The sequence below is a fragment of the Ips typographus genome, linkage group LG7 (assembly GCF_016097725.1).
Source record: "Ips typographus isolate SLU linkage group LG7, UJ_Ityp_2.0, whole genome shotgun sequence".
Taxonomy (NCBI): Eukaryota; Metazoa; Arthropoda; class Insecta; order Coleoptera; family Curculionidae; genus Ips; species Ips typographus.
This window is the reverse complement of record NC_138428.1, coordinates 5,555,509-5,582,898: the sequence shown is the minus strand read 5'-3', so window position 1 is coordinate 5,582,898 and position 27,390 is coordinate 5,555,509. Positions and strand designations below refer to the sequence as shown.

The 27,390-nt window shown below is 38.8% G+C and overlaps 3 protein-coding genes and 1 long non-coding RNA gene across 10 annotated transcripts in view; 2 read left to right on the top strand and 2 right to left on the bottom strand.

Moving 5' to 3' along the window:
- Positions 1-964, top strand: LOC145732045 (mitochondrial inner membrane protease ATP23 homolog). Its single transcript, XM_081984068.1, has one exon. The coding sequence runs from the start codon at positions 126-128 to the stop codon at positions 891-893; it is 768 nt and encodes a 255-aa protein (XP_081840194.1). The 5' UTR covers positions 1-125; the 3' UTR covers positions 894-964.
- Positions 965-2,431: 1,467 nt separating this feature from the next.
- Positions 2,432-20,463, bottom strand: unc-13-4A (BAI1 associated protein 3). 2 transcript variants are annotated; one of them, XM_081984062.1, is made up of 18 exons: positions 20,211-20,463; positions 12,357-12,723; positions 8,279-8,495; positions 8,028-8,223; positions 6,661-6,835; positions 6,458-6,601; positions 5,859-5,971; positions 5,631-5,799; positions 5,386-5,582; positions 5,149-5,343; positions 4,986-5,098; positions 4,723-4,931; positions 4,395-4,671; positions 4,015-4,339; positions 3,862-3,959; positions 3,468-3,668; positions 2,630-3,335; positions 2,432-2,570 (listed from the first exon to the last, which is right to left on the bottom strand). In XM_081984062.1, exons 2-18 carry the CDS (start codon positions 12,719-12,721, stop codon positions 2,476-2,478), a joined length of 3,795 nt encoding a protein of 1,264 aa, XP_081840188.1. In that variant the 5' UTR covers positions 12,722-12,723; positions 20,211-20,463; the 3' UTR covers positions 2,432-2,475. The 2 variants fall into 2 exon arrangements, with proteins under 2 accessions (XP_081840188.1, XP_081840189.1); XM_081984063.1 differs by having other exon boundaries at positions 5,149-5,334; positions 20,211-20,459.
- On the top strand, positions 3,637-17,502 carry LOC145732046 (uncharacterized). The gene is made up of 4 exons (XR_014178931.1): positions 3,637-3,778; positions 7,427-7,512; positions 7,577-7,682; positions 17,192-17,502. It is a non-coding gene; the product is annotated as an uncharacterized LOC145732046 (long non-coding RNA).
- A 2,145-nt stretch (positions 20,464-22,608) lies between the features above and the next one.
- LOC145732088 (uncharacterized) overlaps positions 22,609-27,390 on the bottom strand; it is a 28,634-nt gene continuing 23,852 nt past the window's right edge. For all 6 annotated transcript variants that reach the window (XM_081984137.1, XM_081984138.1, XM_081984135.1 and 3 more), the window contains one exon: positions 22,609-26,809. In XM_081984137.1, the coding sequence (XP_081840263.1) occupies positions 24,579-26,809 (2,231 nt within the window). In that variant the 3' untranslated portion in view covers positions 22,609-24,578. The remainder of the gene's footprint in view (positions 26,810-27,390) is intronic.

Below are 27,390 nucleotides of genomic sequence, written 5' to 3'. Positions count from 1 at the left end.
AAACAGTGTTGTGGTCTAACCTCAAAATTTACGTAACTAATCTACAAAAAAAACTGATAATCAAAATCAACATACCTACTTGAATTAGCTTAAAGTGAACTTTGCTATGTTCAAAAGTATATAAAATGACGTTTGTGGACGCGACTGAAGACGGGGGCCCCCCAAAAGAAGCGCCAAAACAACCGACCGGCGGCAACCAATGGGGTTACGATTTGTATCCGCAGCGCCGTCAGGCCTCTTCTAAATCTCTCACCGAGGTGATGACAGGTAGAGGGGGCCGCGAGGGCTTACGCAAAATCGATTGCGAACGTAGCGTGTACCGGTGCATCAAAGAAAGCCCCATCGTTCGTTTAATGGTTGGCGCCCTGAAAGCGTCTGGATGTCCCATCGATATACGACGGCACATTAGTTGCGAGGACTGCGCCCCTAATGTGAGCGGCGGCTACGATCCGGTACTCAACCAAGTGGTGATCTGCCACAACAACACCTACAAGGAGAACATGGTGCAGGGGGTGCTAACCCATGAGTTTATTCATATGTTTGACTATTGTCGCCACAATTTGGATTTTAGGAATCTAGACCATTTGGCTTGCACTGAGATTAGGGCTGCCAATTTGGCTCATTGTAGTTTCATGTCCGCTTGGTTTAATGGGGATACTTCCATGTTTAATTTTAAGGAGACTCATCAAAATTGCGTTAAAAGTAAAGCACTCAGTTCCATGTTGGCTGTGAGGAATGTGAGTGAATTGGAGGCTATAGATGCTATAGAGCGTGTGTTTACTAAGTGTTACAATGATTTGGAGCCTTTAGGCAGGCGAATCAGACGTAACAGCCTTGATATGCATAAAGCCTTTCAGGATGGATTGTATTATGGTTATGATGATGGTTTGTGATTGTTATTAATGAATGTGCTAGTTAAAGTGAGGTGTTATTATTATCAACTTGTAATATAAAATAGACAGTTTGCATTGTTGTTTTTTAATTAGTGCTTGCAAGAGGTTTTCACATAAAAACACTTACAAGAATGTATACACAGATATATTTCGTATATTATATACTATATGGTATATGACGTACGCTAGTTGAATTGACGTTCAGTATTCAATATCGAATGTGTGCTATATCAATTTGCATACATATAAATAAATTGTATTATTTGATTTTGGGCTGGATTTGAACAATAATCAATTAAGTCACAACACTGAGAGGAAAACATATCCACAACTCTCGAGGCCGTTTTGTCAATATAAAAATTGTATGTATAAAATATATAATATAACGTAAAAAAGTGGCGCCAACAAGTAAATAAATCTCTATAAGTAATAAGGAAAACAGTATAGTGTGTCATAGGTGTATATCATATATTATTTTAATAATATATAGGTAAATATATATAGAGCGTCCGAAAAGCGCGGTAAAATTTGATTGTAAAAACAACACCCTGTGTATAATTACAGCGGGTTTCGTCTTGACACGGATATGTTGATTTTTTGAGTGTTTGGAAGCGATCTACAGTTTTAGATTGTCATTTGACAGAAATGTAAAAAAAGCGGACAGGTAAATATGGCCGCTATATACCTTGACGTTTACTTATAGTTATATACACAAATATTGACTACTTTTTAGTAAAACTAACACAGTTTTAAATTAGGTTCACGTGCTTTCAAAGGTGTTTTTTTCCGTTCCTGTTATGTTGTACTTTGTAATAATGGATCATATATCGTTACAGTCCTCTAAAATGGTGTCCAAAACCGCCAAATTGTTTCCTTTGCAATTGTTGTGGAAAAGTAGTTTAATAAAGAGTGCTTTGAAAGTCACAACTTGACAATTCTGTTATGTGTTTGACAGTTTACCTTATCTACAACGTCGTGACATATAACGTTTTGGTTTTTGGAAATCACCATCAGGTTTTTTGTTTTTTCTTGTAGACACCATATTAGATTTCACTTAATCAATATATCGATAAGTTATGGCTCATGAGTTACAGTTTATAAGTCACATATAATCACTCTGCTGTCATCACAAGTCCATAAGAGAAATTATAACCTTGTATGGGTTGTGCAACAAATTGTCAAGAAAAATACAAATTCCTAATTTTTCCACACTAGGTACTAAAAAAAAAACACCTCTGACACGTCCACGAACTGGACAATTTAGCGTTTTCTAGGTACTTTAGAACAGATATGTGGTTTTTGTTCATAATGGTCGTGGTCAAGTTGGCGATAAACTTAACCACAGCCATATGATGAAAGCTGGGCCTTACAGTTAGAAAATGCTTCATTTATACACAACAGTTTCAGTAAGAAAATATACAAAAAACCCTTATGTACAAGGAGTAAGTTGTAAATAGTCAGTGCGTTTGAGACTTGAGATTGTTTTAAATACACAGTGAGAGAGTGGTGGATGAGAGGGTTAGGGGGTATTTTTTAGGTGTTTTTTTTTTTTTTTTTTGGTACAAAAAATAGGTCGTTGTGACTATTTCACGGCCACTCTCAGTCGCTGTTTCTTGACAAATTCCGTGGCCATTCTGTCGACAGTCCTGGACTCTAAAATTTGCAAGATTGGGTGATCTGTTACAAAAATGATCCCAGGTTAAAAACCAGTAAATTTTTTTTAGGTTTTAACTTACTTTTATCATGCTGTTGCATGAGCACCAAATCCACAGGTTTCAAACCGTGGAAATTGTCTGCAGACGAGTTTTCTGCCACCCCTGATATGGTTCCTAAGGGTAGGAAGGCTTCACCAGCGAAATCGTTGGCCGTTAAAACGTCATGGTCCATCACCGTGAAGGCTATCATGGCCCCAGGCGCCTTGCACTGCTCCAACGTGACGCTAAACTCAAAACACTCGTCAAAAATTGGGTGCAGCGTTTTCTTGTGCACGTTAGTTTGTTGCTCGTTACAGTGCGGGAATATTCGTTTGGGGAGCAGTTCGATGATAACAAACGGATCGCTGAACCCGTTCGGATCTAGCGGGATTATGTCACGGGCGTGCAACACCTCAACGCACAGCGAGTCGTGGTTAAAGTACGCCCGTACCGCCAAATTCCCGTACGGGCTGCTCGCGATCGTCGATTGCTCCTGAAGACGTTGCGCGTAGAACGTCTCGATCAGTTTCTCGGTGTCGGTGCGGTGGTACTGCAACCGTTGCTCGATCTGCGCAAAACTCGCCGAGTGCAACTGCTCCGTAGTCAAGCCGTGACCTTCTGCGTGGAAAAAGTCCACCATCAGCTCTAGTGCGCAGTGTAGACGTTCATGGAACATGGCGGGTAGTTCTTCACTAGCCGCACCACCGTCCATTTGGTGACTCAGCTCTGCTAGTGTATATTCCCATATCTGTAAACACCACTCTTGTATTTTATGTTGTTTTAGATTAGTATGGTAGTGTGAGTGTATGTGTAGTAATAAATTGCTCAGTATTTATAGCCTTGTCTAAGTGTAATTGTTTTTTTGTAGGATTGAACCAACCTCTACAAGAACTTGCTGGAAGTTTTGCGGCAACAGCGCAACGTTCAAAGCCTTGAGATGGGTGTGCAGATAGTCAAAGAGTGGATCAACAGCCTGGGCTGTAGGCAAAGTGTCGGGGGACCAGGCCACGTGGAACATCGCCTTCCTTAAAGCTTCCTGCATTTGGGGCCCCACCCTTTTCAAGATGTCCGTTATCCTAACCTAACAATTGGATAATAGTATTCAGCGCCATTGGCCGCATTCAAAAGAACAAATCGATTAGCAATCGGATGATTTTCTTATGTGTTCTTATTAATGCGGGCATTGTAATGGTAAGTTCACATATTTGCTGCATTTGCGTAAATCACACCACTCACTGTGCTGAGATTTACATGCATGTAGGGTAGTTTCTAACCTGAAACTGGCTTAAAGTGCTATCCAACTGATTGGTGAGGGTGGCAAAGTGCATTTCCGATGCCAGCGTCTCTAACGTAACAAAATCGAAATAGTTTTCTGCAATTAGATCATTAGAGAAACTTCCTTCTATTATCGCACATCAGTAACCTACCCAAAAGTGATACAAACTTGTAGACGTACTCCAAATTATTAGCGGCCACGCACATTTCGTCGCACACTTTGAACGGTCCCAATCTGTCAAAATAGCCAGTCTCCATAAGGCCTTGATAGGTTATGTCAGCGTAGAGCAACGCTGCTGAACAGATGCAGTCCAACAGTTGGGACAGCAAACAAACCGAGTGGGCTTTGGGCCATTGCAGCAGTCTCCAAAAGTCCCTCAACTGACAGAACATGGCGACCACGTCCACCGCGGACGAGCTGTGCTTCACCAACTTGTCACCCTCGCAAGGTTTCTGCAAATCCATGGCGGTCCTCACCTGTCAAGCAAAACTTTATTATGACAACATTCTTCCAATCCAAGGAGCAACAAACCCTTTGTAAAGCTTTCCCTTTACAAACGTTAAGCCAATGACTGACGGATGGTTCGAACCATTCGTGACACCGCACTAGCAGTAGCTTGTGATCACCGCCAGAGGGCAGATTCTGGCTGAACGTGGCCAAATCTTTCACCTCCATGTAAATAGAGAAAATCAGTCGGCTGTAGGCCGCGTCTGGATGTTGGTTCTGATTCAAAAAATTGACAACCTCGTCCGCCATAAGTTTGTCAATTTGTTTGTACACTACGCTGAAGTAAGGGATTCCGTTGGTTCTGAAATTGGTCACAGTTGGACAACCTTTAGCTCAAGTCAACTAAACTCACCCTTCAAATAGAGGATGATAGTGATTGAGTCCGTGTTTGAGTTGGACGTAAACCTCAGAACAAAAATCCACAAAAGACGTGTCGTACTCCTCCGGGTTCATGATGACATTCCTCAAACCGTTAAACCACTCTGGTGTACCTTTCCTCAGAGTTGCCACGATTTCCCCCCTGATTTCTTTGTTAAACGGACAGCACTTCCAGAAAGTCTTCTGCATAATTTTTAACTGAAATTTGATTTGGTTTTTTGATTAGTGCCTACAAACCATGTTGGATAAGTAGGCCAAACAGCGCAGTAGGTACTCGAGACGGGCCAACGATGCCGGATGTAAGGCCGGAAATAATTGACGGTGATGACGCAACTGTTGCAGCCATCTTTCTGCAAAACTGACAAGTTCAGAAGAGTCTGAGTTGGTCACTCCAACCCACCTTGCATTGCTGTGAACTTTTCCGCCAGCCACATTTCCTCTTCTCTGGTTAGAGTAAAGTTATGAAAGGAACTCTCCACATCGGTGAGGAGCTGGAGCATCCATCGGGGATCGAGTGGGGTTTTCAGGTAAACACTGGAGGCTGCCACAAAGCGCGCAAGCGCCGTCTGAAGCTCTGTTAGATCACCTAGACACACTAAAAGTTAGGTTATTGTATATGAAGCAAAAGCGCAACAACCTTGTACTGCGTGCTGGTGCAAAATTGTTAAAGCCGGACCTGGTAGATCACCACTCCAGGTCCACGACTCCCTCCCCCAATTGCGCAACTCGTAATCCACGAAGGTGGCATAGAGATTCTCGTGCTGCGTCAGTTCAGTCCAGTTGTCCTCCTCTCCCCCACCACGATTTTCACGGGTGGACAGCCACATCTTCAGTCTGTAATGTACTGGTAAATACCATTTCTTACCCCTCCAACTCTCCTACCTGATTCGACCTTGAACCGAGCTGCGTTGGGAGCGTGCGTCCAGCTTAAACCACCCCTCCAAACCGGTGGAGGGGATGTCTTGGAGGGGTATGGTGACGCACCCCAGAAAATCATCCTGAGAACTTTGCCTAGCCGATTGACACACCTGCTTGAAGAATCTACCCAAACCTACGGAAAAAAGGGGGATGATGATTTCACTTAGGGTAGGGGGAGGGGGTGAGTCCAACCTCGTACTCCCCTGATTTCGTTGAGCTTGCTGACCGCCTCCAGCACTGAACTTTCGTCGTCGTGGTCCCAAATGTCCAGGTGCAACGAGTCACTGTTGATGTCGTCGATGTCGCTGATTGGATACAAATTTTGAAAACGTTTCAGTCATTAAATCAACAATAAGGGTGAGTTTAACTGAAGAGCTTTAGAAATTTAAAATGGGGTGTAGTAACGCACAAACAAATCTTAAAAATTCAATTTTCTGTAAAAAAAAGCTCCCTTTTTGCAATTCCGGTTAAATTATGCTGCAATATGGGCCGTGTAAGTAGGCAATTACGAACGTGCCGTAATCCTCACTTAGTGTATTATTTCAGCAAAATTAACCCGTGTTTATGAACGTCGTAAAAGTAACTACCCTCCTTTAAATAAAACCTTATCGGCCTTTATTACAAGGTTCTACCCTAAACCTGAAAAAGGTTATTCAAGGGATTTATACGGGGGTAAACTATTTCTTCAGCCGGTCAAAGTGAATGACAGCTCATTTACCTGAAAGTCGATTTTCCAGCAAAACCACCCTCAACATTAAAAAACCATCGAAATATCAAATAATTCCACTTACAATCGAAATTTCTCGTTCCATTTCGGGTTCAAAGTGTGCGGCTTCACTGACGTGGCCCTGATAAACTTGGCGGGCAAAGCGCCCCCCAAACTGTCCCGGTGCTCCCTGGTTCGTCCATCTTTTCGCTTAAAACTTAGCTTGAAACTAAACCACACCCCAAAATCATCTCAACCTCCCTAGTTCAATCCTTTTTGGTGACGTACCTGTGGTGTTTGCGTAACTTTTCACCCCCGCTGTGATTGAGGTCGCCGATGCTGCCCCCTGGGGGGGCGCCGGGAGAACAGGCGTCTGACAACGTCCTGCTGGGTGTGAGGGGTTGGGGGGAGCTCGGGGCCGCCATTGGTTGAATGCCCAGCATGCAGTAGGGGTCACTGAATCCTGAACATTAACCACACTTTGTGTCAATTCCGTCCCCATTTTGTACAAATTAGTACTACTGAGATATTCAGTGTGTTTACTAAGTCAAAATAAAACGTTTTGCAAATTCAAGATGGTGAACTAAAAAATCCATTGTTTAAGATTGTTTAAAAAGTAGTTCTACCATCTTGACTATCAAATCCAAGATGGCGCGAGCAATTGAACCAAAATGACCGCACTGTTTCACTTGGACGCCATTTTAAAACTCCCTTCAGGACAATTCATAGGAGCAACCTGTTGCCTCTTAAGGGCCCCAGAACGTACACGAACTTTTATCTTCTTGGACCTCAAAATTAACGACTTCCAGGTCCTTAACAGGGAATTAAGGGCCGCATTTACTTTAATCCTCGATCACATTCATCCGCAACATGAATATTCCAATGTTATCCGGTCAATGCAAATTCAGCCCGGTTTCGGGTCTCTTTGGGCCCCTTTTGTGCTAGCTAATTGATTGTTTTTGGCTGTTTAGAGATTAAATAATTAATGAGAGACTTAAAATTGTAATAGAGAGTGTTGCTGTATTGATAATATCTCACTTCTGACAATTTTCAGCACACCGGGGGAAAGGCCCTAAAATGACCAAGTCAAATTTGAAAGCTGTAGCTCCAGGCATTCTCGAGATATTACATCAAAAGTACGTAAGTTTTGTTTTGTATTTTTAATCAGTTTTTTGGCACTTTAATTATCCGGTACCGATTTTAGGGTTCAGTTGATGTACATCAAACGAAAGGACGTCAAATGTGTGCAGAAATTCAAGCCTACAGCGTTTCGGAGATACAGCAGAATCTACAACTTCAACGTTTATCAGGTAATTTTTCAATTTTGGTTATCCTGTAGAGACATTTGGAGGAAGTTGGTTTTGTGTTGCGATACATCAATCAAAAGGGCGTTATTGCTGACTATCTGTATACCAAACTTCGTTTCTACAGCCCTATTCATTGATAAGATATTTGAAAAAGATTTTTTTTAACTTTTGAGCGTTCTGTAGTGGCATTTTCTGTAAGTTGTAAATTTTCAACTCTATAGCCCATGAGATATTTTAAAATGTTAAGAGTCTAAAACTTGTTACTTTTATCGTCCTGTAGTGACATTTAGAGTGTATGTGGGCGTAAATTGCACTCTACAGCTACAGTTTTTCAAAAAGTATAATCACCGTTTGCATCTTTGGCTTCAAGTCCTTCTGCCTCGATTACAACGACACTGAGTACAACAATGGGCGGTTGTTCCTCGCCGGCAACGTGCAGCATCCTGTAATGGCGATCGGGCGGCATACCGAACGCTCTCTGGCCGTACAAGTACAAATCTTCCTTGTAGTGGGCGTATTGGCCGCCAGGAGCCGGCGCCCCAACCTGCTTCCATATTAAAATCAAACAACATTCAAAAACCAAAATTATTGTCATTTACCGTGTTGGCGATGGTGTACAGCATTTCCACGTACAGTTTCTCCTTCTCGGTCTGTGAGGGGGAATGGTCGATGGGGTTGATGCCCAAGTCGTGGTCGGGGGGCGGTGCCTCTGATGCCACGAGTTCCGCGTTTCTGAGCACGCTCTGTCTCTGATTCTCCTGTTTCCATGCCAATGCCGTGAAGCTTTCAAAGTAGGAACCGTCAATCTCTTGAACCCTACAACCAAACATATCTTGAATCAAGCTATTATCAGCCAATTTATGTTAATTGAGTGGTTACGCCTTTAATATTGCGTGCAGAATATTCCAATTAAGTTCACTCAAACGGGATTCCAAGAAACCCGGTTAATTAGCTAAGGAAACTGGGAGTCAACAAGACTCGATGATTACTAACTCTGGTTAATTTGGGATCGATTTATTGGAGGAGCTGAAACAAATTGCGCATTATAACGAGATTTCGTTCTCCCCCTCAACCAGAATTTCCTCCAAGTTTTAATGGGGTTCATTATTACAGTGCACGCGCTCTTAGCAACTTTTGAGGGTCCCCTACACGTACAGAAACCTCAAAAGGTGTAACTTTGTTTGTTGTAGCCTTAACCCCATCAAGTGGCACCTAATTTCAGACTACTTTAACCCAGAAAACCAAAAACTTACATTTTGAATATCTTTTAAACTAGCTGAGGAAATTAAGTTTTTAAAAATGTTTGTTGTTTAACACAAGCGGCACATCAATTGAAGGAGGAATTTCCTTGAATCATTTATTTTGCAACAGCACGCCAACCCTCCAAGAAAAATACTGAGTGATCCATTAAATTTGTTACAGTCTGGAGGAAAATACGATTAATTAACAGTCTCAGCCATCTTGTGCCAAGTTATCATTCGATTTATGAGTGTGTAGGGGTGAAAATTCCTTTCTGCCCTCAAAAACGTGTCTAGAGCCTCTGACATGCAATAAATTTCTATGCGAATACAGGGGGTGGTAATATGTCATCGTTTGCACCCCATCTAGGGAATGAGTCCTCCTCTCTAATAAAAACCATAAATTTCCGTTCTTTTACGGTTGAAAACCTTAAAACCGACATCTTTGTTATCTATCTCCAGTTCCTGTCATTTCAATGTTAAAAAAAAATCTGCTCCTCCAAAGAGTATTTGAGGTGCACGCAGACCAAAAAAAAGTGCATTTTATTTCCGAGAAAATGTTTTACGTCCAGTCGGGAATCGCAGGACCAAGTTTCCGCCTCCAGCTAGTTATAGCGGCGTTAAAAATTAATTTCCTCTCTCCACCCCTCCCACGCTCGTTTTCTGTTGTTATTGTCCCAGTTTGTGCGCGGAAAAACACAACGAAAATCCGCTTTGAGAGAATTTCCAGTCCTCAAAACCTCAAGTTTATATTATTAATCAGGACAAGTTGGTGGACAATTGTTGTGCCGTTTCTGTGAGTTTTTTAAGTAAAGTGTGTAGGACCTCAATTCGCTGCACAGAATCGTGGAACAAACTGAATATTTGAGTTTCCTGAAAATGAAACTAAACTCAAAACGGTTCAGTGTTTCCCCAATTTTACATCAGCAGGGAGTTATTGCTGTTTGTGAATTTTATTACGTTGTAAACGTAGCCGAATCAGTAAACGCCCTCAAAACATTTAATTTCCCCTCACTCCCCTGCTGGCTAAAGTGGCTGCACATGTTTGCTTCGAAACGTAATTAAACCAACTGCCATTCATTCGTCGAGTTTATTTGATACGGTCCCCGTTTGCTCCACCTTTCCCTCCCTCAATGTGAATCGATGAGGCAGGTTTTGTGACCGATATTATAGTGACGTTAGTTTGGAGTAACTGGAGTACGAAAAATAAACTTTCTTAAATGTGGTTTTAACCGGAGATGTAAAAACGGTAATCTTCGAGTCGGAAAATTTCAATTTTTGAAAAAAAAAATTCTTAAATGAAAATTTTTCTTGACAGGGAAAATAACTGTCAAACTTATCATGCATTCTAATGAGATAGTTTGAGATATCTAAATTTAATACATTATACTTTATTTGGATTGTTGTACAATTAATTAAAAAACAAATAATTTTTGAATTTTTAGATTTTCCATTTTTTTCAGAAAAATTACCGGAAACTTTCTGAAAAATGTTCTCTCCCTTTTGGACAACACATTTCCGCTATAAAAGCTTCAATCTTTTGGTAGCGTGACATTTCTACTATATACGGTATACAGGGTGATCAAAAGAAAATTTCAAGGACTACAAATTGGTATATTGAACCACCTTGTAACTGTCAAAATAACAGAGTTATGGGCTGTCACAGTAAAAACTGTCAAAATCAAACTTTACAACAAACCACTCAGTTAAAACAGTAAATAACTCAGTTATTCGACGTTTTAGGAAAAAACACTATATAGGGTGGTCAGAAGGCAAGTTCAAGGGCTACAAATTGGTATATTGAAACACCCTATATAATTGTCAAAATAACCGAGTTATTGTCAATACAATGCAGTAGCTTACAGGGTGATTCAATGAATTTTTTACATCCTTGTAACTTGTTTAATTTTTATTTTATAAATAAAATACCAAATATGAATCTTGTAGATATCATACATAATCAATCCATCAGTATACAGGATGTCCCTGTAGATTGGAAATTTGAAACCAAACTTATAATTTTTTATTTGATTTTTGGAATCTACGTCAAATTCTAGGCCTACTCGATGTAAAATGTTTGTATCGATATTCAATTGTTTTTGATCTAACAGTCTTACTTTAACCACCTTCTTCGAAAGCAGAAATTCCCAATTTGAGCGAAATTTTGGTGCACTTTTCCAGAAAATCGTCCATAACTCGCTTATTTGAAACACCCTGTATAAAACCACCGTATAACGAAAGAAAGCTAATGAACGAGGCTATCACGTAAAGTTGAGTGGGCACGGCGAAGTTGCCCCGTTTAGCCGCTAGAGGGCGTCAAAGTTGACTCTCGTTTTTTGCAGTTTTTGCTCAATATCTCAGGAACGTTTCAGGTTAGAGGTCCGAAATTTTTTATCACAAATGCACCTCGATGGGATGCAACTTTTACCTTCTACACACTTTTTTGGTACAATGCACAGTTTGACTTTGAAAATTTAAAAACTAGAATTGTCAAGAATTTTCGAGGGTGACCTTCTGATTTTTTTCAGAAAATTTTTCATTTTCAAAATTAACTTCAACTGCTTAAATACCTTCAGGTTAATAGTACAAAAATGACTTAAAGTGTCATTTGTCAAAATGTCATTATTCAAGGGTACCACGCCCTAAAGTGTCAAAATTGACATAATTTCAAGGTCATTTCCGAAACGGTGCCAGCTATAGCAAAATGGACGTCAGATTTGTGTTCCCCAGGTTCAAGTTAATTAAAAAAATCACTTTGAGTGAAGAAAATCTAAAATAGTCGCCGTTAGTACAGTAGGTCCAAAAAATCCCTAATTTAGATTAAATTTTTGTGCACTTTTCCAGAAAATCGTCCATAACTCGGTTATTTGAAACACCCTGTATAAATCCACCGTATAACAAAAGAAAGTTAATTAACGGGGCTATCACGTGACGTTGAGTGGGCACGGTTAAGTTGCCTCGTTTAGCCGCTAGAGGGCGTCAAATTTGACTCTCGTTTTTTGCAGTTTTTTGCTAAATAAACTGCAACACAGATGCACCTCGATGGGATGCAATTTTTACCTTCTACACACTTTTTTGGTACCACGCACCGTTTGACCTTGAAAAATTATAAACTAGAATTGTCAAGAATTTTCAAGGGAGTCTGATTTTTTTCAGAAAATTTTTCATTTTCCAAATTAACCTCAACTACCTAAATACTTTCAACTTAATAATACAAAAATGTAAAAAACTAATTATTTTCTAATTTTTATATTTTCCAATTTTTCCGGAAAATTACCGAAAATTGTCTGAAAAAATTTTCATAAATTTAATTTGCCAGAAATTTTACATCCCTGGTTTTAACCATCATACATCATTTAAGGGTAGAATTTTCCAGAGAATACAAATCCGTTGCAATTTTTTAGGTAATTTTCGATTTTAGAAAAGTAGGGTTACGTACCCGGAGCAAACCTGGTGGTCAATCTCGGGCCAGCTCTGTCTGCGACAGCAAAAGTTTGAGGGACGCTCCTGGGGCGTTTTAGGGGAGCGTACCCGAAACGAGCCGGGTCTGCGCACTGGCGGGTTCGGCACCAGCGCTTCGAGGGTACTGCGCCGTCTCTGGACGAGGGCGGACGCGCCAGGAGCGGGTACCACTTTAGGAAAACCGGGTGTGTTGCTGTCGCCCGAATTACTCCGTGATCCAGGTGACACTCCCGCTGAACTTTCTGAGGTGTCGGTACGACTCAGTGAGAACCTTTTCGGGCTGAGTGACAGTCCGGCAACGCTGTTGCTGACGTACTCGGACAGCGAATTGAAGAAGCTCATTTCTGTAAAGAAGAAAATTGAGGTTAAGTTTAAAACTTCAAGGATTATAAATCACCGCAGGTGGTGTCGTTTCTAATACATTAAGGCTGTCACGGTCTTCCATTAGGTCGGAGACTGATGAAAACTGTGACTTTTGATTGAAAATCCCCGTCCTACAGCCCTACAGCCAAGAACAAACGAACGCAACGCGGAAACATTTACGAGTTTCATCATCATTACGATTATTCGGTTTGGGAACGAAATTTGATTTCCTGCCCGAGGTCCGATGGAAAAGTCAACAAGGCGGAACTCGCCCTTTTACTGAAACGTCGACCGCTTTTCCACCTCGACAGACGTCAGACAGCACCAGAAAAAAAAAAAACGATTTTCTGCTCGTTTACCTTTTCGTTATTTTCTGGTCAGAAATTTGTTCTGTAATGCTACAAAAATTATAAAAATACGACTTTCTATTCACCAAATTAGGCTACAGCCGTGATTTTCTACACGATTAGTGTGAATTTCATGCCCTTTCGATTGCTGTATCGCACAAAACAGCCCTAGAGACCTCTACAGGACGGTCAAAACAAGCCAAACTATTCAAATTACCTAGTATTTTGATGATTTTTTGTTTCTGCTAAAAAGCAAATTGTGTTCTAAGATATCTACAAAACTAAAAGAGTGTCAACCTTGATTTTGTATACAGGGTGAGTCAACGATAGTTACTTATCTCATTTTAAAAATTCATGTTTAAAATTACTTTTAGATATACAGGGTGGTCCAAAAAATGAATAGTTTCCTCCCGTTTCAACGTCATTTGGGCAATCCACCGTTTAAATTTAAAGAGTGACATTTTACTAGCTTGTTTTACTCTGAAAACATCACTTTACAAAGCTACAGCTTCGTTTAAATCGGGGAATAATGTGGAATTATGCATTTGAGGGGATTATAACGGTACAGACCCAAATCAGAGACGAGACGTGTTTCTAATTGAACGGACCCAGAGCCAAATTAGTTTAAATGCGAAACAAATAGAAACTAACAAGATAATTAAATTTTCCTTTTTCCACCCTAACACTAAAATTTGTAGGGCTGTAGGTTCGTGCAGCTGAATTTGTGCTGTTTCGATTGATGTGTACAACAATACGACGGAAATTTCACGTAAATGTCATTAAGGGACAGTTAAAGTGTGCTACAGTTCAGTGGCTGTTACAATACAGCCCTAATTTTTGACATGTATACAGCTGATTTAACATTCTTTTAAAATATTGTGATTTTTTGGCCACTGATATAGATAATTTAATGCACTTTCGATTTGTGTGTAACAAAATTCACGCAAATGCCACTACAAAGACGGTCAAAGCCGATGTTGCCAGGTCTACCGTTAGAACGGTATATCTACCGTTTTTGTGGTTCTTCTACAGTTCTCCTGTTTTTTTTTTTATATAATCTACAGTTTTTAATACCATTGCCATTATGTGGGTTGTGAAACATTTTATATACTGTTAGTCGCTTTTCTACCTGACTGTACTAAATTTTGTAGTATTTTTTATGTCATTAGATAGGAAATTTAATGAGGATTCTAAAAATGTACTTAAAACAGTCATTTTGTTACTCCAAGTGGGTTTTACAGGCGATTTTGTTCCTGACTGTCCTTTCAAACTGTGTTTCCGACAGTTCAAACTTTGATCCTACTCTTCTCCCTGACTGTACCAAATTTTGTAGTGTATTTTAGGTTATTGAATAGTAAATTTAATGAAAATTCTTAAAATGTGCTTAAAACTGTCATTTTCTCACTGTAAGTGGGTTTTAGAGGCGATTTTGTCCCTGACTGTCATTTCTAACTGTGTTTCTGACAGTTCGAACTTTGACCCTACTTTTATCCCTGACTGTACTAGATTTGGTAGTATTTTTTTATGTCATTAGATAGGAAATTTAATGAGGATTCTAAAAATGTGCCTAAATCAGTCATTTTCTCATTGTAAGTGGATTTTACACGCGGTTTTGTACCTGACTATCTCTACAAACTGTGTTTATGGTAGTTCAAACTTTGACACAACTTTTCTACCTGACTTTACCAAATTTTGTAGTATTTTTTTATGTCATTCGATAGAAAATTTAATGAGGATTCTACTCCAAGTGAGTTTTACAAGCGATTTTGTCACTGACTGTTTTTTCAAACTATGTTTCTGACAGTTCGAACTTTGACCCTACTTTTATCCCTGACTGTACTAAATTTTGAAGTATTTTTTTATGTCATTAGATAGGAAATTTAATGAGGATTCTAAAAATGTCCTTAAATCAGTCATTTTCTCATTGTAAGTGGATTTTACAGGCGATTTTGTCTCTGACTGTCCTTTCAAACTGTGTTTCTAACAGTTCAAACTTTGACCCTACTTTTCTCCCTGACTGTACCAAATTTTGTAGTGTATTTTATGTTATTAGATAGGAAATTTAATGGGGATTCTAAAAATGTACTTAAAACAGTTATTTTCTTACTCCAAGTGGGTTTTACAGTCGATTTTGTCCCTGACTGTCCTTTCAAACTGTGTTTCTGACAGTTCAAACTTTGACTCTACTTTTCTCCCTGACTGTACCAAATTTTCTAGTATTTTTTTATGTCATTAGATAGGAAATTTAATGAGGATTCTAAAAATGTACTTAAAATAGTCATTTTCTCACTCCAAGTGGGTTTTACAAGCGATTTTGTCCCGGACTGTCCTTTCTAACTGTGTTTCTGACAGTTCAAACTTTGACCCTATTTTTATCCCAGACTCTACTAAATTTTGTAGTATTTTTTTATGTTATTAGATAGGAAATTTAATGAGGATTCTAAAAATGTGCTTAAAATAGTCATTTTCTCACTGTAAATGGAATTTAGAGGCGATTTTGTCCTTGACTGTCCTTTGAAACTGTGTTTCTGACAGTTCAAACTTTGACTCTACTTTTCTCCCTGACTGTACCAAATTTTCTAGTATTTTTTTATGTCATTAGATAGGAAATTTAATGAGGATTCTAAAAATGTGCTTAAAATAGTCATTTTCTCACTGTAAATGGATTTTAGAGGCGATTTTGTCCTTGACTGTCCTTTCAAACTGTGTTTCTGACAGTTCAAACTTTGACCCTACTTTTATCCCTGTCTGAACTAAATTTTGTACTGTTTTTTTAGATTTTGAAATTCTAAAATTGTGCTTAAATCATTGTCTTACTCCAAGTGGGTCACGCTTGGCTGAATTATCTTGTGAAACCACGTGATATCTGTCACTAATGTCAAAATTGGCCTAGATACTGCAAAAATCAACGAGACGTGTTGAAATAATGAAAATCTGTATACTTGAAGTTTATATAGCAAATTAGCATTATTTTTTTGATCTACCGTTTTTTGACCGATTAAACATTCTGACTTGGCAACACTGGTTAAAGCGAAAAAATGCTTCAATTACATTGTTTTCGTTTTTTTTTGTTTTCTCGATGGCTGTCAGGGTTACAACCTTCATTTTTGCTACAACCCTACCTGATTCGTTAACTACTACACCACATTACTCCTACAGCCCCTATAGGACGGTTGAAATTTAAAAAAAAAAAAACTAGAAATTTTAGTCGGTCGCAACTTAATCTTCAGTTTTTCGGAACGGCCGAGTTAATTTAGGATTTCAGCGAGGAAAGGGAGAAGGGCACGATAATCGAAAAAGTTTACCGATATCTTCCGGAACTTGGCTGTCGGTAGATTCGTTTTGTTGAACTGATTCCACGGGAACGTGTGTACAAATCGATTTTTTTTTTGTGGAAAAGTTGTATGATTTTAAACGTTGATACAGTAAAAGAGCCTAAAGTCGGCCGTACTGTTATATCTGAAAAGGAAGTACAAAACGCTTTCTGAAGCACTGAGAATTGCTGTAGCAACGTTGCCACGTTCACCACAGGCCAAAATTCGATTTTTAAAAGGAAACTAAAAATAAAAAAGGTTGCCGATGTCCGTACTTGATCTCGTGACGCTTGAGTGTTTTTTCCAGGATTCCTGGGTTTGGACTATTTTTTGAGTTAAGGGGGGAAAATTGAAATTAGTGCTCGGCAAATTAGTCCATTTCCGGAGTTATTCGAAGACGCCGCTAATCGAAATATCCAATTTTCTCGTATCGGGAAATTCGTTTCCGGTGTAAACACGGTACAGTTTTGGATGGATGGAACAGCGTCTGTTGTGCACGCTCTGGTGCTTTGTGCGACAGGTGTAAACGTTGCCGCGACTAGATTAGAACGCGGAACGTTTACACTATCTCGTTTCCATTATCTTGTCAATTACAACAAGAATTTGTTATTCTACCAGGTTTGTGGGATAAACCCTGAAAATTTCACATTTCTAGCTTAAAAACTAACTCTCCATCTCGACTGAGCGTAGCTCCGTTATTTCAAAAGTTACAAAAAAAGTGTAAATAATATTAGTTGCAGAAAAATTCATCCTCTACAAGATTGTATTAAGGTTTTTTTTTATTTCAGGGTCTTCTTAAGGAGTTACACGACAAAAGGTGACAGGGTGCACCAAACTTGGTTCCAACTCCATTTCGATTGAGGTACCTCCTGCACGAAGTTCACAAATCTGGTAAGTTATTAATTTCAACTTACCCCAAAATGGTGATTTTGTTATCTTAACTTGAATATCTCAGAACCCGCTAGTAATTGAATTTTACTGATTTTTGGTGGGTCGGTAAAATCGATGAGATAATGAAGTTTCTAAACGTTTTTTTCCCTGTCTTCTTTTCATTTATTTTATCGACAGGGAACCTAAACGTTTCCTCTACGTAAAGTTAATTCTGTCGGAGAGGGTTTTTTTCACCCCCATTTCACGTTTTTTTGCCATGATAATGGACAAACGACCACCGTATCACTATTATTTACCCGATTAATGGAGTCTGATAAAAAGTAGCCGATAACACCGACTGTAATCAATAAACCTCTTATCGGGACTAATCGGAAGCCGTATGTTGTGTGTAAATGGTAAACATCATAGTCTGGTTTTGGGGGATGGTAAAATTCGATAAGCGGCAACGTTGCCCAAACTTGTCGATTGAGAGAGTGCCATAAGGGAGAAAAATTATTCAAATCGCTTTAACCGTTCCCGAGTTATTTCTTGTGGGATAAGTGACTTTAAAAATTGTCATAACCTTAAATTTTTACTTAGAAATGTGATATTTAAAAACTCCCAGTCCACGTAAAAACCAAAATTTGTTCAAATTGCTCTTAAAGTGACTTTAACTTAATTTTCGAGTTAGAGTGTTGTAATCATAGTTTTTACGTACAATTTTAAATTATTAATATTGAAATTGCTCATACAGTTTCCGAGTTATTCCCTGTGAGATATTTGACTTTAATCTATAATCTTAAATTTAACAGATAAAAGACTTTAAAAGAGCTTTAACTGAATTTTGTACAAGAAGTCTGTACATTTGTGATTAAAGACTTTGTTGCAACTTTTTAATTTTTTTTAAACAAATTTCTGTGTTTGTTTCTTGATAATTGCTCTGAAATCCATGAAAATTGATTTGTGAACTGGAAATTGGCAATTTACGTAAAATTCATCAAAAGTGAACAAAAAAACTGAAATTCACATAATTTTATGAAAAATTACCAAAATTCTGATACTGACCCAAAACCCATGAAAATTGATTTGTAAACTGAAAATTGACATCAAATTCATGAAGATTGACAATTTACGTAAAATTCATCAAAAGTGGTTGAAAAAAACTGTTTTTTCCTAAATTTTTATGAAAAATTTGCAAAATATCTGATAGACCTGGAATCCATGAAAATTGATTTGTGAACTGGAAATTGACATCAAATTCATGAAAATTGACAATTTACGTAAAATTAATCAAAAGTGGCTGAAAAAAACTGGTTTTTCATGAATTTTTTTGAAAAATTTGCAAAATATCGGATATTGACCTGAAATCCATGAAAATTGATTTGTAAACTGAAAATTGACATCAAATTCATAAAAATTGACTATGTATGTAAAATTCATCAAAAGTGGTTGAAAAATACTGATTTTTCATCAATTTTTATGAAAAATTACCCAAATATCTGATGCTGACCTGAAATCCATTGAAATTAATTTGTGAACTGAAAATTTACATTTAATTTATGAAAATTAACAATTTTCGTAAAATTCATCGAAAGTGGCCAAAAAAACTGAAATTGACATAATTTTTATGACAAATTTGCAAAATATCTGATACTGACCTTAAATCCATGAAAATTGATTTGTGAACTGGAAATTGACATCAAATTCATGAAAATTGACAATTTACGTAAAATTCATCAAAAGTGGCTGAAAAAAACTGAAATTGACATAATTTTTTATGAAAAAAGTAAAATATTTAAAATATTCTTGAAAGCAGGGAACGGAATTCTCAAGAGAAGTGTTGATAGAATGTGACAGAAGAAGCTGACAATTGCGTGTTCCTGTCACATTCTACACGCTTTTCTCTTGATCCCTCGTTTCAAGAATACGCACCCTGAAATCCACAAAAATTGATTTGTAAACTGGAAATTTACATAAGAAATTCATGAAAACTTGATAAACGTAATTTGATCAGTCGAGTCAATTTTCAAAGTTTTTTTGACTTTGGCAATTGCAAGCAAAGTGTCAATACTTTATGTTTGATAGTTCCCTCAATTTTCTATTTGGAAAGCTGTAATTTTCTTACCGCCATTTACACCGTCGAACTTCAAGCCCAGCTTAAGTTAAGCATGGTCCAGACTGTGACTTCTTTCAACTGTATTCTACACATTCTGAACCATACTTTACTTAAGCTTAAACAATAGAAAACTGAGTCTAAAATTACAGATTTAAGGTTAGGTGACTGTAAGTTAAAGTCTAATATCTTAAGCTGTGTAACTCCCTTATAGGTGCGCAGTTACAAACTTCAAATTTTCAGGTTAGGAACTTAAAAAGTTCGTTTGGTAAACGTTGAATGGGGGGGACATTTTTCAAAGTGAGATTATCTAAAAAAAAAACCGAAAAGGGTGGCGTTTAGCCCCCGGTAATCCGGCCACGAAAGGTCGTACATCCTCGAGGCAATTTTCCGAGATGCGTTCAAAGCGGCATAATCCCGCAAAGACAGTGACAGAGGGGGATGAAGGAAGAGGGTTGCTTGCTCTTTTCCTCTTTTTAAACGGTTTTGAGGGTGTTTTAATCTGTCTGTAGAACGTTCGTGTATTCAACCCCCGGGGGTGGTTGCTCGGTGAATGTAGTATCATTTCGGCTCGGTAAACTTGCTAAACCGATTAATTAGCGTCGTCATCCAATTAGCCCATCCCTATACAGCCTAAAGTAAACACTCAACCAGGGTTAAATGGTGTTGTTGCAGTGACAAAATTTAGGTTATGGTGGCCATTTTGTCGCGCCGGCCATTTTGTATTTTTGTTTTTTTTTTGACTCCACTTGTTGTGAGTGAGTACTCGTTTCCTAACTAAACTGAGTACGGGGGGAGTTTGTCTAAACTAAAATCAAACTCACCTGCAGACAAATTTAACAGGGGAGGGAATGGATAACAACAGGTAGGCGCACTCACACACCAAAACACGAGAGTAAATTTGTGTAAAACGCGCTTTTTACGTTGATGCGTCGCGGCGTTTACATTATCGACGCCGTCCGTCCGGGTGCGAGAGGCATCGCGACGTTAGTGAGAATTGTGTGAGGAGCGTCGCGACGCGCCTCCAAACGACAGGTGCGTCGATTCGGCGCGTCGAATTTCTCCCGTCTCGTAATCGATTCGTTTGCCCCAGGAGGTTTTGGAGGGTGGGGGATGTCCTTTCTCTCTCTCTCTCTCTCTCCCGATTAAGATAAGTCATTGATAACACAAATTTAAACGTTTACCATTTACACACAAAACAAAGTTTTGTGACACACCCTGTATATCAGATTATTGGTATATTCCGAGGGGTAAATATGCCCACTAATTTCTTGCAATTCCTAATATTAACAATACCCACTAACTTTCCTGAATTATCACAACTGGAGAGTCTCAAAAAAACCTTTTTTAATTAAAAACAATGTATGGGATACCCTGTATATTTTTTAATTTTTTTAATCTACTTCAAATTCTAGACATTTTTTCGTGTATTAATGTCATATCTGTATCGGTTTCTGAGATATTTACCACTTTATGTGAAATTTGATATTTTCGGTCTTGAAAACATTTTTAATTTATCAGGAAAGGTTTTTGCTGGGTTTTTGTGTTTTGTCATGTCAGACTAGGTTTGTACTAGAAGTAGGTGCAGAAAAACGTCAAAATATATAATACAGTGTGGTCAAAAAATCAGTTCTAAAAAAGGCCAGAAAGTCGAGTTTTTCAACACATTTTTATAATTCTGTCTGATTCTCTGTTCAAAATTAAAGAAATTGTTTGTATTAGGCCAATTATTTAAAAAAATCACTTTTTAAATTGATACATTGAACCACCCTGTAACTGTCAAAAAGTAGTAGTTGTCAAATTTAGTCAAAACTCTCTTTATTGTCGCCCACAACACTTGTGGAAAAATTGATAGAAAATGGGCTTTCAAAAAAAATATGGCCGCCTGTGTTGATGGGTTGCTTCGTTTGGCCGCCAGAGGGCTTCAAAGCTAACTAACTGTTTTCCTTGACTGTTACCGCTCTAATATCTTAAATCGGGCAGGTACGGCCCTGATATTTGGTACAAAACTAGCACAATGATTGCCAAATCTAACGTAGTAGCAAAACTGTAGAAATACAGTCATTAAGGTCGATTTTCGCTTGCACTAACTGGCCAACATAACGCAAACCTCATTAGGATAGTGGCGGTGTTTCAGGCAAATTTGACCCTTACGAAAATTATCATTTGAAAAAAACAGTTTTTCAAAAAATTAGGTGATATAGTCACGTGACCGTGTTTTCCTTGTTTTTCTATAGTCAAATTAGACTTTAACCAGTCAAAAAATTTTTTTAATGCATCCTGTCACTAAACCGTAAATAACACACGTGTTTTGTAGCACTTTTATATGTCGACGGACAGCCAATGAAATGAGCTTCCCATTGACGTATAAAAATCAATTGGTTAGCCGTTTTCCCGCTAGAAAGTGTCAAATTTGACCAATTTTTGTAACACTTTCTTGGTGTATTCTTTTGTTTAATCTTGAAAAACTAGCTTAATTGTACTATTTTTGGTAAAGTTTTATTACATCAATGGATAGCCAATGAAATGAGCTTTCCAAAAATGTCCCCATTTGTGTTGACAGGTTTGACGGTTTGGCCGTTAGAGGGCGTCAAATTTGACCAATTTTTTAATCACTTTCTTTCTGCATTCTTTTGTTTAATCCTCAAAAACTCGCTTAATTGCACTATTTTTGGTAAATTTTTATACGTCAATGGATAGCCAATGAAATGAGCTTTTTAAAAATGTTCCTTTTGGGTTGATAGGTTAGACGGTTTGGCTGCTAGAGGCCGTCAAATTTGACCAATCTTTTTATCACTTTCTTGGTGCATTTTTTCGTTTAATTGTCAATAACTAGCTTATTTGCTACACTTTGTATAATCTTTTAAACGTCAATAGATAGCCAATGAAATGAGCTCTTTATTGACGTATAAAAGTTGATTGATTAGTTGTACGGTTTCGCCGCTAGAGGCAGTCAAAACTTTTGAAAGTAAAGTTACAAAATTCATAATTTTTCCTGGTTTTTCAATGGATTTCATTGAAATTACCAAACTTTATTTATATTTCAATGGTAGATGTATAGAAAAAAATATTGAATGATAACTTTTTTATAATATAATTTAGACCTTTACAATTTTATTAGTAATACTAATTTAATGCTCAGTAATGCCCACTAATTTCTATAATTCAACTATAATGCCCCAGTTGTTTACCCTTCGGTATATCCTAACTGAAATAAAACTCTTTCAATTATTAATAACTTTATTAATAAGTTGACTTAAATGGTAGAAATGAAGTGAAGTGAAGCTCTTTTTCACTCACACACACACACGGCCCTTTATGTACATAGGTATATTACATACTTACGATTAGGTATAAGTATATAACAAAGCGAGGATTGTAAATTTTATTTAACATCGTACGTATGCGCCACAATATCCGAATTTATGCGCGTATATGTATTACAGTACATATAATTAGCTATACTTATACATAAGTGTGTAGGTAAATAAAGAAGGGTGGGGGGTGGTGGTTCCTATATATCACACACACACATTCTCACTGAAAATTAATTAGCGACAAAAAAATGCCGGAAAAACCTCCTCTCACCCCTCTCACTTAAAAAAAAAAAAAAGAAAACTATGCACCACAGCCACGGCAACATGGCTGCCGATTTATTATATAAATAGTCAACAAAATAAATGTTTCAATATATATATATATATATAAAGCCTAAAAAAAGAAACAAAATGGCGTCACGCGGCGCAAAAATGACTTTTTTGACCAATTACGAACCGCACATACTTGACGTAAGAGAGCGCTTTAAGGGCCAGTTTTCCTTATACACTCACAATTTTTCTAAGGGTTATCACCATTCATTTTGGTGTGGAAAAACCGGTCCTAAACAATGGTTACGTGACGTGATGCAACGGCAACTTTGGAAAGTGTCACTCGACGTAAAACAAAAAAATAACCTACCGTAAATTTGGTCCTAAATTGTTTTCCTTTCAGAAAAATGAAAAAAAAAAAATGCCCTACTTATTAGGTTAAGTACACGAAAAGCGGCAACGCCGCCGGTAAATCAACAAACGACGTTGCCGTTGCGTCCCAAAGTCGCATTTAGTGTGTTAACTCAACAAAAATCGTTCCGAATTTAATTAGTGTACAGAAGAATTGTGCAACATAACCTTAGCCAAGGCGATAATTCTGTCAAAATTGTCAGCTGTCACTTTTTAACAACTGGGACAGAAACATCCAATGCCACATTTATAAAACTTTAAGTTACGACAGTTGGTCAAACTGGTTTTGGCTGATAGGAATGCAGCATAACTTAACGACACAATTTTGACTGTTTGTAATAAATTTTGACACTTGACAGATTGACAAAATACTCATTCACCTTATCGGCATGGATATTAGGGCTAGAAGTATACAGGGTGATGGTATATTAGACGCATCTAGAGAACGACTCAATATGTTTCGATGAAATTTGGAGTGTAGCTTAGGCTGGGTCCAATCTTTTTTTTCAAAATATTTTGGACTTTGCGGTGTTGCCAGATCAGTCGGAATGAACTCCAACTTTTGATTTTTAAATAAAACACTTTGAATTCCTTACCAGAAGGCTAGTAATTACTGTTAATACTTCCCTATGTCTATCATGCACCGTTTCTTAGATATTTCATACTTTTGCTGACAAATCTACCATTTTCATGAAATATCTAAGAAACGGTGCAAGATAGGTATAGGGATTTATTACAAATTAAAAAAATTTATTACAAACAGGGTATCCAATCTGGCAATACCACAAAAACGAAACATACCGAGTCGTCCTGCGGAAATTGCTAATTTTTGGTACACAAATCTGACATTTTCAAACCAATTTTTGTGCGAGTTTTAAAAACACCCAACGCAAATTACCAAACAAAAAAATATCTAACGTATTAATAACTAAATTATTTAATAATAATAATAATAATAATGTACAATGCAACATTACGAATCGTCCCGTTAAGTGACGTATTGGACGCGATTCCGGCTTTCGCTGGTCTGGGGGGGGGATTGTATGACCTGTCCTGGTCCCGACGTCGTGGTTGAAACGACGTATCGACAGTCATTTGTTTCGTTATCAAAAACGTGGAATGTCTTTAAAAAGTGAAAGAAAAGCCGAATTCGACATCGCCGTGGAATATTGAAAAAAAAAACACAGACTTAAGCTACGTGGCGTAGTCCACTTTGTCCCAAGGGAGTGCAATGTCCGGGGGCGGTCGAAACTCTTCCAAATTGAACGGATCGAACGTTTCCTGGCCCAAACCCAACATCGGGTCGTAATTCAACCCCAAATCTCCTCCAGGTCCTTCTTGTGAATTACTTGGAGGCATTAAGGCTTCCAGCCACTCGTCCGTGTCCATCGGTACCACAGTGCTGGGTTCTTGGTTGTTATTGTCAGTTAAATCCATCACGAGTTGGTTAAAGTCCAAATTGTCTAGGGAGTTCAACAACTCAGTCGGGTCCACGCCCAACAATCCTGAAGGATCCGAGCCCTCTTGAAGCATTTGGATATTGTTATCCAAATCGACTGGATTAGGTTCCCACTTGTTGGGGAAGTAGGGTGGTTCTGGTTTGGTCTGATTGGCCGAACCGGGAGTGGAGGGATAAGAGGCGGCGCTTGGAGGCAATTCCCCATTTTTAATAAGAATCTCAAGCACATCGTCCACAATTTGACTTTTTACGGTGCTCTTCTTTTTCTCCGCGTAAAGCGGTGGAGGTTTGGGAGTTTCACTCACGTCCCGATACTCAATTTTAATTTGTTGCGAAGGTTTCTCCTCTTTGACATCAGCAGCCAGGACAATCTGCGGAGGGGATTTGCACTGCATCAGTTGGTAGACTTGTAAGTCGCCAGCGTTGTTTACTAGAAAACCGAGTTTGTTCGATTCATTGTTGCGATTTTTCAAGTTTTGGAAAGCGACATGTTGCTGTTGGAGTTTTTGTTGCATCGCAGCATCGTTGTTCACTTTGGTTTCCGCTTGCAGTTGTTTCACTTGCAACGCAATGTTTTGTTGTTGCTGTCTGGCTTGGAGGTGTTTTTGCAAGAGGAGCTGAGTGTTTTGACTTTCCGATCTGGTGCTGTTCAAAGCTTGGAGTTTGAGTTGGCTGAGAGTGAGTTCTCGTTGGAGTTCTTGAATTTGACGTTGTTGCTCGCGCACCAGATCTTCCTGTAGCTGTTGTTGGGCGGGGCTGAGAGGTTCCCCGATATCCATCGGAGGTGGGGATGAGTCGGGCTCCGCTTCTGATTCAACCGAACCGGGATTGTCCGTGGTTTGGTGAGATTTGAGGCGTTCGATTAATTGTGGTTTGCAGCCTGAGACTGGGAGGCTTCGTTTTTTCAGTTCTGCTTTCAGATCGCTCACTTTCATGTCCTCCAGCTTGCGTTGACTGGGAACGGAGCTTTCAGAGGAGGTGGACGGGCTGGGGGAGGGTTGTTGCACGTTTAGGTTAGTACAAGTAGGCGTGGATTGTTCGGGTGGGGATGGGGCTTTTTGGGGTGGTCCAGGCAAGATGATTTTAGGAAATTTGTGTTGGAGTTGCAGCTGAAATTGAAGCAGTAAAGTCTGCTGTTGTAGTAGCAAGTCGTAACTGCTTTCACCGTTTGGTAAGGTGGCACTGTTGTTGCTATTTTTCTGCGCACTTGGTGGTCCTTTGTACTCGTGAAATTTGATTGTACGCGCTTTGGGCGTGGATTTTTTCGACTTCTTTTTGTTTTTGTCCTTGCCAGGGGCGTCACACTTTCGCGCACTTAACGGTAACGGAGGTGGGGGTGGTGGTACCGGAGTGGAAGGTTGAGGACTGGCCACTGACGATAACGGACTGAGCGTCGACGTGGATGACACGCCCCCAGGGCTGGACAGTAACGGTCGACACAAATCCGCAAACACCACGTCACCACTATTGCTGTCTTTGTTCAAAGTCACAGGCTGAATGAGAGACACTACAATGCCCGCGGACTTTGCAGCTGTTTCTAATACGTCACTAGAGACAGGACTACCACCCGCGGTCGCATCACCCTCACTACTACCTTGGGAATCTTCCTCGGGATTGATATAGTTATTAGGGTGTTGCGGCCGTTTCAACGCACCCTCACTCGTCGCTTTGTAGGGAATTTGCCCGGTTTTCACCGCCTGCTCGATGGGTTCCTCGGTGTGTAGAATGTTCTTCTGGATGAGTTCGAGCGGACCTGGTCGGTGTGACAGCTGATCGTTGAGCTGATCTGCGAGTCGCGCCTTTTTGAGCATACGCTGGCGTTCGGCCAGGCTCGGATCAGCATGAAGTGCGTCCGCCTCCAGAATATGCCGCCGTTCCAGTTCTTGACGGGGCGGTCTTTGTTGGATTTTTGCTTTGAGGATGTCACCCGTTTTCGCTCGCTCCACTGATCTTCGCGAACCGTGAGCTGTAACCAATTACCAGTCAATTAGTCAAACGTTTCTATGGAAATCAAGAAAATGATTATTGAGATGAAAAGTGTTTTTTCTTCATTCTTATAAAGTGTTTGAGCAATTCAGAGTCAAAGTATGGAAATTTCATTTACCTACAAACTGATCTATTTATTGTTACTGCTGCTGTCATCTTCTAATTATTTTGCCAGACTATTTCCAATTTAATTAACGTAAGTAATTGGTTCAATTAGAACGAACCTAAACCGGATATTAAAGGTAGGAAACATTAATTATCTACGCGTCTTGGGGGCGGCACCAAATCGGAAATTTCACTTTCTTCTTCTACATTTTTTCAAGAGTTTCACTGTTTTTAAACGTCTTCTCGTAAAACCGCAATTACAAGAGTGTTAAGGTAATAAATACACAAAAAAATGATGTATATCTTAGAATATTCCAAAAACTACTTAACCCCAATCCACTAAAAATTATTTATTCTTTTTCTATCCATTCGGTCTTTTTTTAAAAATTGTAGGCTATTAATTAAAGTTTTTAAATCCTCCTTTTTTCTCCTCTTCTTCTAAATCAAATGTGTCCA

Coding starts and splice junctions, on each gene's coding strand:
- LOC145732045 (XM_081984068.1), top strand. CDS start 126: ATGACGTTTGTGGACGCGACTGAAGACGGGGGCCCCCCAAAAGAAGCG.
- unc-13-4A (XM_081984062.1), bottom strand. CDS start 12,721: ATGAGCTTCTTCAATTCGCTGTCCGAGTACGTCAGCAACAGCGTTGCC. Junction 6,602..6,660: donor AAGTTACGCAAACACCACAG/GTACGTCACCAA, acceptor GGTGTGGTTTAG/TTTCAAGCTAAGTTTTAAGC. Junction 5,800..5,858: donor CGAAATCAGGGGAGTACGAG/GTTGGACTCACC, acceptor TTTTTTCCGTAG/GTTTGGGTAGATTCTTCAAG.